Raw genomic sequence first — 17,908 nt, 5'->3', positions numbered from 1 at the left:
AAATTAAAAGCTGGTAGACGCGGCGTGGATACGATACCCCTTCAGGTAAACCGATGACATAGTTGAGTTCGCTAGAAATCGCCGGTTGCTGGTCATGTAAGACCGACCATGACCACGGCCACCTTGATGGAGATCTATGCCTTGCAGTGGGCGTCTATCAGTTAAGATAGAGATGTTTTGAAACCTGTTATATTGATTATATGATTGTATGTAATGTTTTAGCGTAAACCCGTGGGAGTATTTGGAGGTGTTCGTGACAATGGGCGTGATTGAGGCAACGCTATATGCAGTGGACAACGGTGCGGAAGAGCTGGCACCGTTACGTGCGCAAGAGCCTGCGACATCCGACCACGTGCCAACGCCCCCCGCAAACACCGGCAACGTCCCGCCGGCCGCCCCCGCAGCTGCAAGCGAGGATAAGTCGCGCCCTAATGTAAGCGTTAGTCAAGTGGCCTCTCGTGTACATAATTAAATACTAATTTGCTAGAAACTAGAGTTATATTACCCCCCTAAAGACATTCTTCGACTTAAAACTACGTTGGTTCCTAAAGCACCTTGATCTGAAACTACCCCACAAAAAACTCGTCGAGTATTTCTGCGGTTACTCTCAAAATATCCTTGATACAGTAACACTTCTTTAGTTTATTTTCATTTAAAGAATACTTCATACAATAATAGAATTTTTTAAATTATTTCTTAAATTCATAAATTAAATATATTTTAACACCGTACTGTTGCCAAAAAAAGTTGCTAATTATATGAGTATTACAAGCTAATCTTTACTTCCAGACCTAAGCTTATGCGTAATTCTAGTTTTTTTTTTTAAATTATGGACATTCTTATGAACATAAATCAGATTTTGAACTAAAATTATCTATACTTTTATTTGAACAATTGATTTCTCTTTTCTTTTCGTTAACAACTTTTCTAAGATTAATTTATTTAGCGACCGATGTACAGGATTTATTTTTGTGTCCCTAGGTGAATTTTGAGGAAACTAAAGAGGCAAATAAGAAAGACGACACCCACGAAGCTGCAACTGCGGGCAGTTCTAGTGTTACTGATAACATCAAACCTGCGGACATTGATAAATCTCATCCTGACTTGACGGTAAGCTTTCCTGTGTGTGTATTCAGTACATCACTTTGTTAGACTCTAATAAGAGGAATTCAATTCGGAACATAGAATGTCTACCTACGACGTAGATCGACGCCCTTGTTAAGTACATTGCAAGACTTATGTCCTGATTTGGAAGTACTGAATAATAACTATGTAGAATCACGTAGATTGCCAGTACGAAATCTGATGGGGAAGATAATGTTTATGATAAATTTTATTGTAATTAACAAGCGACTCGTATATTTTTGTGTTTAATTATAATTATATAACAAATGTCATAACATCATTATTAATAATAAATTTATGATAATATTCATGCATTCTTACGTTTTCAGAGTATTTTGCCCCCCACAAGGAAGTCCGAGGGAACTCTCTTACTCATTCAGTTGACAATGAAACAACCTAATCTATACTACTGGCAAAAGGACACTCAAAAAACTTTACAGGTATTTCAGAAACCATCAGCTATTGATTTGTATGAAATATTTAATATTACAAAAATATATTCACCGTGACCAAGAAAATGAAAGCCAGGTGTGATCGCTGTGATATATTTGCATATTTACAAAAACTACAAACCGTGACTGTGTCCCAAAAACCACAGCGTCCGAATTTAAATTGGCCTATGAATTTGAATTTGAACTAAAGAGAAAATTTTTCCTTTAAAAAGTATTATGATTGTTGTAGCTGGTAATTTGCAGCAAAGTCACGAAAAAATTATTATCATTGGTTTTAAGTAATCATTATCTTCATGTCAGCCGATAGACACCCACTGTAAGGCAAAGATCACCACAATGAAACACTTGCAGTGTGGGTCTGGCGTAAAATAGACATATCAAGACGTTAGTGTCTTACGAGACGCCAAAGGGACCAGTTGCCAAAGAATGAGCAGCAACGTAAAATTGCAATCGCAAACCCGCTTGCTAAGAATCATAAGATGATAAAAAGAAAATCTTTCATGTCTAAAGTTCAGCAAAGTATCTAACACCTTCCTTTTCTTTGTTTTAAATATAAAATTAAAGTTTATTATCAAATATATCTTATTATAAATTTCAAGAGTGTTTAGTTGATCGATATCCATGGAACTTAGTTTGTTGGCTCATTTACATGCCTAATAATATAACTTACAAATCAAACATTGTTAAATTTCGTTTGTAAAGAGCAACACTTGAGTTCCTGGCGGGCTCTTTTCAGCGAATCATAATTCTATGTCGGTGGTAGCTTATTACTTATGTTAAAATAATTGACGATTCAAAGATGCGTACAACCATTTGGTTGAATATAGATATTTTGAATTAAAAATATTCAATTCTGTTATGGTTGAAGCTGTCGCTGTTCGACGCGGGCGTGGCGCTGGGCGGCGGTGCGTCGCGTCGTGTTTTGCTGAGCACGGAGCGAGGTGCACTTGACCCGCTCACTGACATTCCGCCCGCGCTCGCTACACTCAAGTTGGTGCTGCCATCGATCGGTACGAATTTCTTGCCACAGAAGCATCTTTATATTTTTATATTGCAAAAAACAAAAATAAAAACCAACCAACACCACAAAACGATTAATCAATATTTTGAATATTAGCTGCCCCTCGCCCCCTTTGCCTGGCCCGCGCTGAATTTTGTGTGATTTCATAAAATTCTTGGTAATATTTTTTACCTTAAGCTCTTATATGAATTTTTGGTTTGTTAAAAATATTTAGTTTTTAGCTGACCTATATTCAGCGAAATGAATATTCCTACTAAATTTCAAATCTTTAGGCCTCATACTTTTGTAAGGGATATCGTGATCAGCCAGTACATATGTATTAATTACCTTATATGTATTTATATATATACATATGTTGTAAATGGCGTGTAACATTTTCAGGAGCATCAGGTGCTGGCATGTCGAGCGGTCGCGGCACCTTAAACATTGACGTGGAGCGACCTGTGCTGTTTGATGTCTGCACTGACCGTCTACTGCGAATGCACACCATCATACAATTGGTTAGTAATCTATTTTTTTGCGTTGCTACGTGATTTTTTAAATTTATTGTGGAAACTAATAGCAATACCAAATAAGCTAAAATAGCATATCTTCCCCAACTTATTGACAATTCAGTAATAACCATTGTATGCGTTTTCCCCAATATATTAAGGATAGATCTGTAATCAAAGAAATAAAAATAAATTAAAGTACCCGTTATTAGGCTCCGTGAAGTATTTCACTCATCTGTACGATACAATCAGTATATATGATTCTAAAACAAAGTACAAAGCTACGCGGTGAATTTATGTCTTAGTAAATTTAAGCAATTTATTAAGTGAACAAATTAGAAAGAAAATTTGTGTTTCTTAATAATCGTCCCAAAAATCATTGCAGCTTGCAGCATTGAGTTGTTTGTTAGTTCTCTCACTTCTTGGCGCGTTACGAAGCAATGTAAAATCAATTTTAAGCTGTCGATTATAGACGATTGTAGTGATGATGAGTGTAGGTGATATTATAAAGCTATTTTGACTTTGATATACCGCGTCTAGTGAATTTAGGATGTAGTTAGCTTGCAGTTAGCACGCACGCACGCGCTCACACACACACCCACACACACTAGTGCGTGCAGTGTAGTGAGTGTTCCTGTGTTTATGTATATATATATAAATGTATGTGTAGAGAGTTAAAAGTGTTTATTTATTTTTGTATTTTCACTAAAAGTATTATATTGTATTTATAATACCTTTGTAAATTTTGTTTATTTTTTTAATTTTAAAGCAGTTTTTATTAAGTAAAAACTATTACCACGTCCGTCTTATAACTCAGCAAGTTATCTGCATACAGGTGAAGAAACAATTAAATTGGAACGATGCTGTGAAAGAAGAGGATCCGAACGAGTCCTTTGTGTGTAGAGTGAGAAGGTTAATGGGTGCGTACAAACGTTTTCACATCAACCTAATTTTGTGAATTCAAGCATATTTTTGTATATGACCTCGTTTTTTTGGGGCTTTCAACCCTTGTCATGGGGGGACAGGACCTTTATTTATATAATATTTTATTCTCTTTTTTAATTCCATACCTATCTAATGTCTTTCATTGTTTCCTCTAATTTCAGTCACAATGTCTTTCATCCCTTTCCATAATTCTAGAACTTTACATTTATTATTTTTTATCATTTTTAATTATTTGTTACTATCTATATCGCACTTAATTTACATTTCTATTATAACCTACTTTATCACACTTGTTTATTATTTTCATTGCTTTTGTTCTTTTATTTGTTTATTGCTTTTTATTATTTTTACTATTACCTTTTTGCAGAACTTCAAAAAGGTCTAGCGACATACCTCTTTACTAACCAGTGAGGCCATATTCTCTTTCTCTGTTCTCTCTGCTAACAGAGACTGGTATTCTGCTCTTACTGCGTCAAATACGGGACAGCCGGTAGTCTAGTGCACCACGGTCTGGTCCAGACACGGATCACGAGGGACACCCCCTGACTTTGAACCTATGCAGGTATTCAAAGAATCTTCGGTGCCCCGTGAACATTTAGGCTAGAACCGTGGCCAGCTCATCTTGACAAAGCATGCGATAGGCGATAGAAAACTTCTTCGTTGCCGAAGCCGTCGTGCCTTTCAAATAACTCTTATTCCACTCGCCAAGCGTATCCAGCCTAAGCTAACGCTTGATAAATGGAATAGGGCATCTTTCATATTCCGGTCTCCTTTTAATTTTCAGAGCCGCACCCTAGGCCAACTCGTTCCCCTGCGTCCCCGCGAGCGCTTCTACCCAATATAACCTGACATTCTTCCCTTTCTCTCATGCTTTCATAATATTTTCTTTCACTCTTCACGCTAAGGGATGGTGAGTGTCCAATACAGCGAATCCAAGCATATTAATCGGAGACGTTTCTTGCGCAGGGCGACAAGGATTGGAGAGCATATCGCTGAATACTGGTCAAGTGGGCGTTCGCGGCGGCGCAGGAGCAGGGGGCTGGGGCGGAGCTTGCGCCCACGTGATCGCAGCTTCTCGGCCAGACAGACTAAGTGTGCGCGTGCTACTGCGTGCACTGCTCGCGTCCGCAGGCGCACCGCATGATTGCAGACACCCTCTACTGCTGCCTACGACTGTCGGGTTTGTAATATATTTTTTTATTTATTTCATTATATGTATATGGACAGTTGCAGTTAATTATACCAAATAGTTTATTTATAGTAAATGCTTAGTCTTTGCAACAAAACTATCTAATCTTACCCATTAAGCGTTAATATTTATTTGTCGTGCATGTATTTACTGCGTATGTTATTATCACCCTTTTAAATAAAATGTATTAACTTCTCATTTTAAACGAAATCATATTTTTTGGTTCATTTAATTTTAGTTACGTTTATTTGCTTCTTTAACCGGTTGTAAAAAAATAATATTAATTTAATTTGTCCAAAAATTAGAGATGAATAATGATGTCTTAATTTTGTTATAAATAGTCTACTGATATATATTGATTAGATCTTAACCTGCTTGGCGTTATTTGGGGGAGGCGTATGCCTCACAGGGGCGTCTTTCGGCTGATGTTATGATGATGATGAACTTACTATAATATAATATTGTCAATGCTGTATATATAATCTATAAGTAATTACGTCAAAATATTTAATTGTTATAACGCTTAATTGTACCATTTTAATGCAAGTGCTTCTGACTGTGTTTTTTTTTTTTTCTAAATAAATAATTAAGTATTGATTTTCCGGAACTTTTGAACGGAATTTAATCATTTCACACACGTGATATTAAATTAGACTATAAAATGATTTATTATATCTTGCGGGTTTTTTTAAGAGCAAAATGTATTACTGTTAAATAATGCTGAAAGTATGTACAGGGGAACGATGGAAGCTTCTTGGGAAGGGTGGCGACGAAGCGAGAGCGGCTCGGGCCGGAAGGCTGGATTGCGTTGTGCGCTACACACCGACGCCATAACTCTTGACGTACGCCCCGCTGACCTGCATGCGCTCGATTCTTTGCTCCATGCGCATCAGTGTCTGCGACAACTTATAAAGGTATCGGGATACAGTATATTGATGTAACGTCTCCAATATTCCGAAGTTATAGCTATTGTAAATTCCATAGGAATTTTCTAAAATCATACAAATGTAAATTAAGGACTATTAATAATCCAAAGAGTAAATTAAGCAGACAAAAAGATATTTATAGATGTTTAGAGGCACACTTAATTAATTGAAGTAACCTTTTTAAACTAGAAAAATACATAGTTTTAAATAGGGTGTGCCTCAAATTAATTGACAGCTACTGCTCACGTAGTTATACCCTTCCTATCTATTTATCTATTGCCATAACCCCTGTGTATATACACAAGGGTTTTCGAAATAGATAGATTGGAAATTGAAAATTAAGATATCTATTAGCTATCAAAACAATTTTTACGTTTATAATAAACCGGTTTTAATATTATTTTCTTTAAATCAATGTGAATTAGGCATAAATCATTGAAACATAATGAATTTATCAACCCCGGATCAAAGTAGTTGATATACATACATGCATATTAAATCATGTTTTCTAAAATTCACAATTTTGTTTGTATCGCCACGCATCAACCTAGCGGTTACATATTTTACTCTAATAGTGGCAGTTTGTTAACAAATATAAATTCCTTCTCAACATAGTTTTTTATTCACACAGGCGGCGCCAAGACAAATAAAAAGTGCGGGTCCCTCACCTACAGTCACCATAAAGCCGGTCGGCTCGCAAGAAGATATCACTGATCATTATTACAAAGATGACTTACGGTGTGTGTTACCATTATTAACCAAAAATGTTAATTCTTTTGCGGTTAATTTAAAAATCTTTCATAATTATAATTAAGAAAGAAAGATTATAATTTTGTTGAGGCACAAAACATCTACATAAGTATTAAACAAGTAGTAAATTATCTATGAATATTACAGCAAAGTAGAATAGTTCACATACCCATGTGATTAATGTGCCTTTCAGACGCCGACCTTTGTAATGAATATATAATCAAACTATCATATAGAATGTTATACTGTGCAGAAGTGGCGCGTTCAAACTGGTCCAGGGTGGACAAGTACCAATGGCGTACCAGGTACGAGCGGCGAATGGCGCCTTGACTTGGCGCTACCCGCACCCGCGTGGGATCACGCGCCTCCTTGTCTTTCCAGTGCCCGGATTGGTACCTAATCTCTCTTTGTTTTCTTACTCTTACTCTTAATTCTTCTCAAATCAATTGTACACTCCTTATTACATGTTATACATAAGATACGCTGCAATATAGTTTTTAGCATGTTCTGTTACACATAGTTACAAAATAAACAATGCAAAGAAAGTGTTATTATAGTTTATAACTAGAGTTTATATATATAATATCAATACGGCGATTTTTATAGTTGTAAAAGATTTAACAGAGAATTGAATACGTGGCTTATTTGCCAGAAGTTTTTTTACACCTTTTTCCAATCACTCTGAAATATATAACATTAAATTATTTTGCCTATTGGAATGCGACAGGCCAATTACTTATATAGGTGCAGTGTCTGCACAGACAGATACTTAACAATGTATGACTTTAATATGTTGTAATACGAATTTTAAAAACGCATATTCTTACTATATTATCATTGCATTATTTATTATTTCTGAATTTCATTGATTTTTTGGTAGAATAGTAGTTTGGTAGTATACATTAAATGACAACGAATGCGATGTACATTCTCGCTATAAAGTAAATATACCTGTAAACAATCACCTTGTATTGAGAGAGACATGAGCAAGCGTATTTTTTTTTTTAGAACCAAGAGGTGGAATGTGTACTCGAGCTGTTCGAGTCGACGCTTATGCGCTGGGAAACTCATACCTATTTCCACTTGCCCACCAATGAGCCGAGGGAAATAGTACTTGACCCTTCGCCACCAGGTATTCATTTCAGTATTTTCCTTAACCGTACACCGAAAACTGCGAATTTCAGTGTGTCTTTTTTAAACAAAAATACTCATGTCACATTACGTTGTCACGCATACGCATGACGTTTATTCGATTCCTAGTAATTCTGAAGATCATTAAAGAAGACACAAGTAGTGATGTTAACATTATTACAATTCATCAAAGAAAAAAGCTGAGGATCGAAAGCGAGTCTATATTATCTTCATCTTCAGAAACAGAAAAAACAATAACTTTTACAAATATTTATAATTTTTTTTCGAGACTCTTGGACCTAAATGTGCGCATCAAAAAACCTTATATATTGTTATATTTTTATAGACTTTCAATTTTCCAAAAATTTGTCTATTGTTTGTTTATAATACACAAAAAGATATTAAAGTTGATTGGTATTTGTCTAAACGAGAGTGTTTTATTTGATAACATCAAGTCAAAATATATTCCGCAGTTTTCGTTGCGTTCTTGTATGAATTGCTTAAGAGTCAAACAGTCAAAAAGCTTGGTAATCAACAAAAATTTTATACAGTTTTAAATTCGTAATACATGGTTGCGATAGTGCCATGAAAATTGTGAATTGATTGAATGTCTATTGAGAATTAATAATTATTTTATACGACGTTTGAGTGAATATACAAATTATAAATTGAATTGGTGTCTATTGTATAAAACAATAATGTTTTGATTATATAAATAAATCTGTTTTTCTAGATATGGTATTCGCTTTGATGTGGCGCGTGCGGGTGTGTTCTGAAGTTGAGCCAGAACCACCTCCTTTCTTGTTTAACGCTAAAAACTTTATGTCTCAGCCTAACATTCTGGTAAGTTATTTCCCTTAATATGGTTATTTTATTTCAAGCAATTATTTATTTTTTACTAGTTTTAAATTATTAATTATCATCATCACCATTTTAGTCGATAGACGCCCACCGTAAGGCCAAGGCAAAGATCGTCACGATTACCGGTCTTACGCTATGCAACGCATTCAGTGACTTCACGCGACCTTGACTATGTCGTCTGTCAAATATTAATTATTATTAATAACAATATAATTAATTGAATTAATAATATGTAAACTTAATCGTTCATTTAAAGTTTTGGTTGCTTTATATGTTGTAACAAATGTCGAAATCCAGTTTATTGCTGTCTGTATTTTGTAATACAATGTACCAACGCTACACATATAGCAATTACTCATATAATATTGTAAGTTAACATCAACATGGTCTATAATCATCATTATCAGCATTTTGAGATATATGACGTCAACAGTTGTTGGCCCACCCTCGAGATACTCAATAGGATCGGTCGCAAGAGACCTGCCTGCGTCTAGCATCTGCCGACGATCTTTATAATAAACAGACGCTGGATGCAACCTGAAATTTATTCTTAAAGAAGCTTACAAATATTTTCAGGGTAACGAAGCTGGAGCAGACATGGACACAGGTTTTGTACCGAGTGGTGGCGCAGAAGGCGGAACAAAAGCAGGAAGTGGATGTCAAGGGCCCTGCGGGCACGGGGAGGAGGACCGCTGCGAGTTGTCTGCAGAACAGCTTTGGGGCATCCTGCGTGTGGACTCGTACTTCGCGCCGCGGCTGCTACCGGCCGTTCGCTTTGCAATCCGCTTCGCCGCGCTCACCTGTTACCTGCACAACGACCTTCCAAGGCTGCACACGTACGTCATCCTTGTGTTTAATGTTCTCTAGGGGTAGGAAACCTTCTGAGTCGGAAAAGTAACAAATTACAACTGACAAAATTTCATAGATTAAACTTAGCTTTTTTTTCATAATAATAATAATACCTATTTATTTATTTTTATTTAGAATAAATTATATCATTTAACTATGATATTATGAGATATTATATTTTTTTCAATTAAAATTAAAATAATTAAACATTTATTCTCAACCCTGTGGTTTTAGAAAATTTGGATTAATTTATCTAATAACCTATAATTATCTATCTCTTAGGTTCATTTCTTTTTCTTCTTGCTTCTTTCTGAGGCAAGTGCGATCGAACCAATACTGATCGAAGTCAGTTAGATGTTTTTATTTATTATTTTATTATATTTATAATATGTATTAAACCTTTTTTATTATAAGTATATATGTTATATACGTATGTATGTATGTCTATGTATGTTTATGTATATTTGTGTTCATTTGTTGGTGAATATGTATTTTTTTGTACACGTGAACTACCCTTTATAAGTACTTTTATCTTTTCCTTACTATGGTTGTCTGTAAGAGATTGCCTTGTGTGATAAGACCGCCCATTGTACATTTCTGTATATTATTGTAAAACTTATTAAATGCATCTTACCGTGTACAATAAAGAATATTAAATTAAAAAACTAATAACTTTTTTTGTTAAAACACGAGTCTTAAATTTTCATATGAATTTTTTTAAATATAATTATTATTTTCATATTAAATTAATCCACAGCTTCACATCCAAAGTACCTCGAGTGGCCACCGAGCCGCAAATTGCCGTTCCCTGCACTAGACACTACTAGTTAGTTAGGAAATGGAATAAACCCCTATTTTTTGACAACTGACTTCATATACCAAGGTCATAGATGTAAGGCTGCTGTGCTATACTAATTACCCACTGATTCTTACGGGACACCTGTAGGTATTCATTAAACGTGGCATCACACGATCTTCGCCGATTCGCTGACACCATCGGAGCTTACGAACACACTTGCTGTACTGAGTCGTCAAATACTTTCATTATTTGTTCTTCAATATTCCTTATTTCTTCTTTCCGCATCACTTCTCGAAGTTAATGTGCAGTTAAAGTGCACATACAGATGTTGAACCCATGTACTCCTCGGGAACTAGTCGAGAATCTTCGTTCAATCTTGACTTCGTTAGTAATTTTAATTCGATAGTCTTCTTCGACAAGAACTTTCTATAAAAACTGGCGTCTGAAATCAATCTGCCGTATTCTGTGACAAAATTATAACATTACTAGCTGATCCCGCAAACGTTGTTTTGCAAAAAAATATTGATATTTTAATTTACAAATAAAAAATAAGGGTCGATCGTAGGGGGGGAAAATTTAAACCTAAATAATAAGTATGTATTTTTGTATGCTGTATCATAATAAAATAAAAACCAAAAAAATTATCTAAAAAATTAAAAATAAAATTTAGGGGTGGACTACCCTTATCACTTAGGGGTATGGAAAATAGATAGTAGCCGATTCTCAGACATACTGAATACGCATGTAAAATTTGGTAAAAATCGGTCAAGCCGTTTCGGAGGAGTTCAAGAGATTACCTCATATATTTAATAGTCATTTGGAGTGTCGTCGGTATCTGAAATTGTGTTTACTTTTAAGAATATATTTTTGCTTCTTGCTATTCAAGAGTTTATTAATTTTCAGGGAGAAATCAAGCTCGTTGGAGGGACTGTACGTGTCCCGGCCTCTGCGCCGCGAACACCGTGTGCTCGCGCTGGCAGCCCGCGACGTAGCAGCGCACGCCACCGTAGGTGAACTCGGACAGCGGTGCCTACTTAACGCGCATGTTTCGTAAGATCTTTTTACGAAATTTTAACAAAAATCTAGATAGATTTTTACATAAACCTCAGTATTGTGCAAAATATTTTTACTTTCTTTTTCTGTTAAAATATAGTCTATATATAAAGAGATAATTGAATGGTCATTACACATGTGACGGTGTTCATTTTTATTAAAAATTTGGTTAATTTCTTTTTATATTTGGTAAATATTGAGAAATGCTCCACAGGGGCGATATAATGGAGTGTACGACGGGAACGATGGAACGGTTCATCGACGAGTTCCGCGTGCAGGCTGCTTTGTCACGCGCTGGGAGCACGGCGAGCTCGTGGCGCGTACGTTCCTGCGCCGATCGCATTTGTGCGTCGTTACACGTACCGCGCTTACACACGCTGCACGCGCTCGCACAAGATTGGAAACATGCGCATGCGCAGGTACATCACCAACAAATATATAACACTAGCTGTCACCCGCTCAAGGACTCATTGTAGTAAAATTTTCGACAAAATTACTTTTCGAGTACCTCAAGTATCCTATTTTATTGGACTTGCTAAGAAGTCTTTATTTAATATGATATTCCAAACTAAACATGTTTTGAGCTTTCTTCTTTATGTGTTCAGCTATGTGTTGACCACTTTCTGCTTGCTAGAAATTGGATTTCATGTTTAATGTTCGTTTAAGTGTTTTAATGACAAGCCTACTAATTGTTATAAAAATTAGAGAACATGTGAATCAATAAGTGTTGTCAATTTTGTGCAAGATAACTATGTTCGTGCGTATATCTTTTATACTCTTTTTGATTAAAGCATATACTCAATTTAACACGAACAAAGCTTTGATCCAAATCTATTTAATATACTTAACGGAAATTTATTTATGTTGTATAGTATATCTTGAAGAATAACATGGAGGATGCTGCAGCGGAGGACTGCGAGAGGGCGGAGGAGGCGTGCCTTAGACTGCGCGGGCGTGTGTCACTGTGGTTGCACAACGCATGCGCCGCCCCGCTGCGCGTCTCGCAGCATGCCACCGATGAGCTGCTGCCACTTAGCCCTGCTGCTATGCTCGCCTACCGGTAAAAGATCTCCTTTATTTATACTATGCTCATGTATGTGTGGAACCATTGAATCTGCTTAACTAGTACTTCCAGGTACTCGAAATCAGCGGCACATGTCACTGGACCTATCGCCATCTCAATGTTCCCCTCCATGAAAATTAAGGAAATTCATGACCTTTTGCTCATTGGTCTTATGAAACAGAGAGTAACAACATATCATCAAAAAAATATTTAGAAAAGCACACCAGGAGCAGACACTTTGATATAGTACAATAAAGCGTTAAAGCAATTAAATTTTATGATGCGCCTTATTATTTAAGGTGTGTACAGCAAAAACAATATTTATGATTTATGTTGTGTATATATATATAACACACCATATATTACAAAACATTTTTTTTTTAAATTTGACATAAGCGCAGTAATGAACTAAAGATGTTATCACCAGCCGACTCAGCGTTAATATCTTTGGACATTCAAAGTATAAAAGGATTTCACCTGTATTTTTACGGAAAGGTGGTATTTGAAAGGTTTTTGGTATTAGAATATATTAAGTTATATTTTTCCATAATATCAATATCCCTCAATAAGGGTTCACATGTCCTTCCACTCTCAGACTTTTAAGACCATTTACCTTCGGGGTTCCTTTCTGTAGCTGTTTCATGCTCACTGTGTAACTGTGGACTAAATATAATTACCATATCATTTACTCGACAAAACATACGTAAAATTAACCGTAAACAACAGAAAATAAACACACCACAAAATAAATTAGATTTGAAATTTCTTTTAGGTGGCGTTCCCCATATGAAACGAAAAAACTTCGCTTTTCGATAGCCAATCCGTCTGCTGATTGGCGTTGGTCTGCCAGTAAGTATACTTTTTCCATATTTGTAATAATTATTTATATCAATATTAGGTATTTTTACCGGAAATATTTCAATACTTATATAATCACATAGAAATAGGTCATAGCAAAAAGCAGAATGAATTGAGACCGCCAAATGACTTTCCAGCCTTCTTAGATTATTACTATCTATTTAATGATTATAAGATGTTGCTTAGAAGTCCCATACAGTGTATTTAACTTTTATTTTTCTCTCGTTATAAAATTTTAATAAGGCTGGTTGGTAACAGCGCCCGCTCCACACAGCACTTCAACATTAATGAGGTCATCTGTCACTTTGTGGATGGATGTTCTACGCCCTAAGCCTAAGGCCCCAGCAGCCCTCCGTTATGCGCGTTATGTAGTCTGCCTACTCCCGCTTCAACTTATCAATCAGCTGGACCATGTCAATTACTTTGGTTCGTCTACGGAACTGCTCTCTCTTGGTTCGATCTCGTAAAAAATTTCTGAACATTGGTCTTTTCTTGGTGCGTTGTGTGTCCATGGGCTAAAAGAGACCTGAATGTCCTATAGTTAATTAATAGATTAATGAATTAAAGCGACTACTTGTTTGCAACGACTCTAGGTATACCGTTTACGGAGGGAACGTATCGCGTGCGCCTAGAGGAAGTGGAGTCATGCACGGAGAGCTCTAGCGGGAGCGGGGCCCCGGTTCCCGGCGCCGGTGTGTTTGTGTACGCGCGCGTTAGCGACCACGGAGCGACACGAACCATGCGTCTAACTGGTCGTCTCTTCCTAGCTAACATGCTACGACACGCCCTGCTTTACAAGGTAACACTATACAGGGTGATCGTTTATAGCCATGAAAGCTTTATTACATGCCCTGTTTATATGGAGTATGTCCTAAAGTCATCTTAATGATATCTATAATTTTTTATAGCTTTCAATAATGTCAAAGTTATATAATAATACACAGGTTTTCATTATTATTATATCAGTTATCAATTTCTAAAGTTTCTCAAGTTAATCACCGGTCAATTCAGTACTTACTAAAAAATGCAATCTGTTAACAATTATTCCAACTCCATATATAGATTTTTAAAAATTAAACGTATTATCGTCAAATTTTTTATATGCGTCAAATAATAATTTTAATAACATTCTCTTGAGAACTGCAACGTTAGTGAAAATAAGCTGTTGTTTTTATTGTTGAGGTGTATGATTTTTAATAGGCAGTGAAAAATTTGAATTTTTTTTACATTTGAACCTCATACGTGTTCCAGGTGCGGGCGCGGTGTTCTTCATCGCAGCAGTGGCGCACAATAGGCTCGGGCGAGCTGCATCCCGAGCGTGTTGGGCTCGGCCTTCTCTGCGATGCAACTGCCGATCTCGCCCTCAAGTAATCTTAATTTATTATTTAGCTGATTATTCAAACCACCTGGAATTCTGTACTTCTTGTTCAATATTAACATTTTTCATTTGAGTTATTATTACAAACACAAAGTGGTTAAGGTTGTCGGAAAACTCGATGCAGATCGCTTTCTACTGATCCTATTGAAAATCAATGGGGGAGGCAAATACCTAGAAGTAGACGCCTTACGGCTGAAATGATAATGATGATGATTATTCATCGTTAACATATGGTCCTACACATCTTTTTTGTTTGGGATTATCAGGCTTTCCGCGGTATTCTTAGATTAGAAAGCGAAATTAGACTACCTCCAGATTTTAGATATCACAGCGTCATAGCTTTGCCATATTAATTCAAAATATTAATAGCGGACGATTACCTAGAGGCGTAGCTTGTTCTTGAGTTCTTGGGGAATAGAGATTAGTGCGTCATATCGTTGCAATCTCTTGACACCTTAGATTATATTAGCACTAATGTTAAAACTTTGTTTTAGAGTCAAGTTCGTGTCGCACGATACGGGCTGGTCGGGTGACATACCGATAAAAGAATGTCCAAAGGAAAATGTACCATGGCTGGTTAAAGGTACATTTCTTTTCATGTTAGTAATTAGTTTTAATTATTTTATTTCTAAGAGCTTACATTTTTACATTCCATTTGGAACCATCTAAAAGATCTTTACCAAATTAATACCAATAATATAATTAAATATTAAAAATGTAATTATTAAACTATGTCGTTCGGTTATTCTTTTCTGCTATAAAGCAACTATTGTGTAGTGAAAATACATTTAAACTTTACAAAACTAGATATTATTAACAAGTTAGAAATGCTATTATTTGTACAATGTAACCTGACATACGGCCAACTCTTTTTTATACCACAGATACGTTCAATAGAAAATCGAATAAAAAATGGTGATTGAATACTTGTAACATGGTTAATTTGGGGACACGTTCAATAACTTCAAAAATCGTGTAAGAAACTGTAAGGTTTTTATAGAAACCGCGCAAAATAAAATAATAATGATCGAACAAATAACAATGAACTCCTACATAAGTATTTATAAAACGAAAACTTTTATTATCAAAAAAGTAAATTAAAAATTCAATCCACAACTATGTCGCAAGTAAAAAACATGAAAATAAGAATAAAAGTCAATTTTATAACTGCTCATCGCTATTTGATACCTAGCAATGCTCACGCTTATTACGAATTGATCTAAAAATGCTATAATCAGGATATATGTCAATATGCAGATGTCTAGCACTACTGTTGGTTTGAAGAACTAAGTATTCCTTGAATTGTATTTTGTTATACTATAAATAAGTTTCTATAGGGACTGCCAAAATTAACATTAAAAAAAATTGTAAAGACTCGTGCTAGAACAAAAAAATCGTATAATGTTTTTACTGATCAACCGCGTTTTTTCAAAATAGTGTAAACCAAGAACGTGTAAGGAAAGAGTTGCGTGCAATTTAATTTTAATTTTTTACTATCTTAGTTTGTTAAATCAATAGTTTGTTACTAAAATTATATAAAGTTAAATATTAAAGGCTTAATCGAAGTGATTATATTTGATGCTTTGCAGTGCCGAGCGGCGGCGAGGTGGCGTACGTGTCGATGTGGTGCCGGGTGACGCGCGCGCGCTCCGACGGCCGCCTGCTCGCCGCCTTCTGGCCGCTCTACGTTCTGCGGTCGCATCTCTCGCTCGACACAGAGGTCGCTCTCTTAACATACTCTTTCTAATTTCGCTTTTATAATATTTTACACAACCGAAAAACTTTTCCCCCGGGTAGTTTCTAAATATGCTACAGTTAAGAATGCATCATCAACATTAAGAATGCATCATCGCGAATAATTTTGATTTTCACAGAACAATTGAAGCAAGTTCTTTGATGCAATTTTAAATCTTTGGCCTATAACCACGAAACAGACTCGTGATGAAAAATTTGCGCCGTAAACCAAAGCCACGAGTCTGACTCGTGGTTATAGGTTTAATAAAAAAGGTTTAAGTAACTAAATATTCATTTAGAACTTGTATTATTTCATTATATTCTTTTTAAAAATAAATTATTTTTGTTAACTGATCAATTGAATAAAATTGCGCCATGGAGATCTTTAAATTATTTTTGTACGATAACTCTGTTTATTATTTAATAATTCCTTTCGTTGCACTGAAATATATTGTCATGCAAAATACATAAAGCATGCACATTTTGCGCCAGTTCAGGTACACGGTTGAACAGTTGAATGGCATGGCGCGGGACCATTTTTTTGTTAACTATTTCTCTCGAGATTGGCAAAAATCGTGTAGGCTAAGGGGTTAAGAATAAGCAAAAATCAAAAATTAACTCAAACATGTGTTGAAGAAAAACTAGTGTCAATAAATATTTTGACGGTTTAGCTTTTCAGCATTCCATGCCAATAGTAGCTGACTATAATGTTAAAATATATGACGAATCCATAGTGCGCGTCGATGCCTTTTTGAATAAAGATAATTTCACTTTAAATCACTTTTAAATAGCACATAAACCGAAGAATGCTTAAGAAATAAAAAAAAAAACTTGATGAAGAACTATAATGTTATTTATACATTTTGTAGGTGGTAATCAATACGGAGACGGTCGATGCCAGCGCCACAAACCTAGAAGACGGAACGGCGAGCGATACACGCCCACCAGGATTGGTGCAGTCGGCGCCGGGACGCGGTGCCAGCACGCATCTCGCTGCGCCCGGAACCACTGCCGCACGGCATAGTCTCACCTTACAGTACCGGTACAAACCCCTTGTTTTTCTCACTAGATGTATGGACGACATAGTCAAGGTCACACCGCCACACAAGATCAGGACAGTGAAAGACCAGTCATCCTGTCGATTTTTGGTGAAGGCCTGTGCTCTGCAGTGAGCATCTATCTGTTGATATGATGATGATTTTTGTTATATCATTAATTCAACCGTATTAAATGTGTTTGAAGTACGTTGTACTTTATTAGCATTTTGATAGGCATAATGCTTT

General features: G+C 35.9%; 1 protein-coding gene across 3 annotated transcripts in view; it reads left to right on the top strand.

Annotated features, from left to right (window-relative positions):
• Positions 1-17,908, top strand: part of Vps13B (vacuolar protein sorting 13B) — a 73,678-nt gene that overhangs the window by 35,560 nt on the left and 20,210 nt on the right. For all 3 annotated transcript variants that reach the window (XM_068761876.1, XM_068761799.1, XM_068761721.1), the window contains exons 40-61: positions 223-433; positions 982-1,110; positions 1,455-1,565; positions 2,446-2,587; positions 2,980-3,098; positions 3,925-4,009; positions 5,001-5,214; positions 5,960-6,137; positions 6,781-6,887; positions 7,153-7,291; positions 7,908-8,031; positions 8,764-8,873; positions 9,468-9,727; positions 11,443-11,589; positions 11,807-12,011; positions 12,465-12,652; positions 13,428-13,504; positions 14,107-14,312; positions 14,765-14,880; positions 15,386-15,474; positions 16,481-16,611; positions 17,495-17,667. In XM_068761876.1, coding sequence (XP_068617977.1) covers positions 223-433; positions 982-1,110; positions 1,455-1,565; positions 2,446-2,587; positions 2,980-3,098; positions 3,925-4,009; positions 5,001-5,214; positions 5,960-6,137; positions 6,781-6,887; positions 7,153-7,291; positions 7,908-8,031; positions 8,764-8,873; positions 9,468-9,727; positions 11,443-11,589; positions 11,807-12,011; positions 12,465-12,652; positions 13,428-13,504; positions 14,107-14,312; positions 14,765-14,880; positions 15,386-15,474; positions 16,481-16,611; positions 17,495-17,667 — 3,261 coding nt within the window. The remainder of the gene's footprint in view (positions 1-222; positions 434-981; positions 1,111-1,454; positions 1,566-2,445; positions 2,588-2,979; positions 3,099-3,924; positions 4,010-5,000; positions 5,215-5,959; positions 6,138-6,780; positions 6,888-7,152; positions 7,292-7,907; positions 8,032-8,763; positions 8,874-9,467; positions 9,728-11,442; positions 11,590-11,806; positions 12,012-12,464; positions 12,653-13,427; positions 13,505-14,106; positions 14,313-14,764; positions 14,881-15,385; positions 15,475-16,480; positions 16,612-17,494; positions 17,668-17,908) is intronic.

The sequence above is a fragment of the Battus philenor genome, unplaced genomic scaffold (assembly GCF_028537555.1).
Source record: "Battus philenor isolate CCGP_79_NKW_IND1 unplaced genomic scaffold, ilBatPhil1.0.hap1 SCAF_1, whole genome shotgun sequence".
NCBI classification, from domain to species: Eukaryota; Metazoa; Arthropoda; class Insecta; order Lepidoptera; family Papilionidae; genus Battus; species Battus philenor.
Note: the sequence above shows the minus strand (reverse complement) of the source record. Positions and strands in the feature narration are given on the sequence as shown.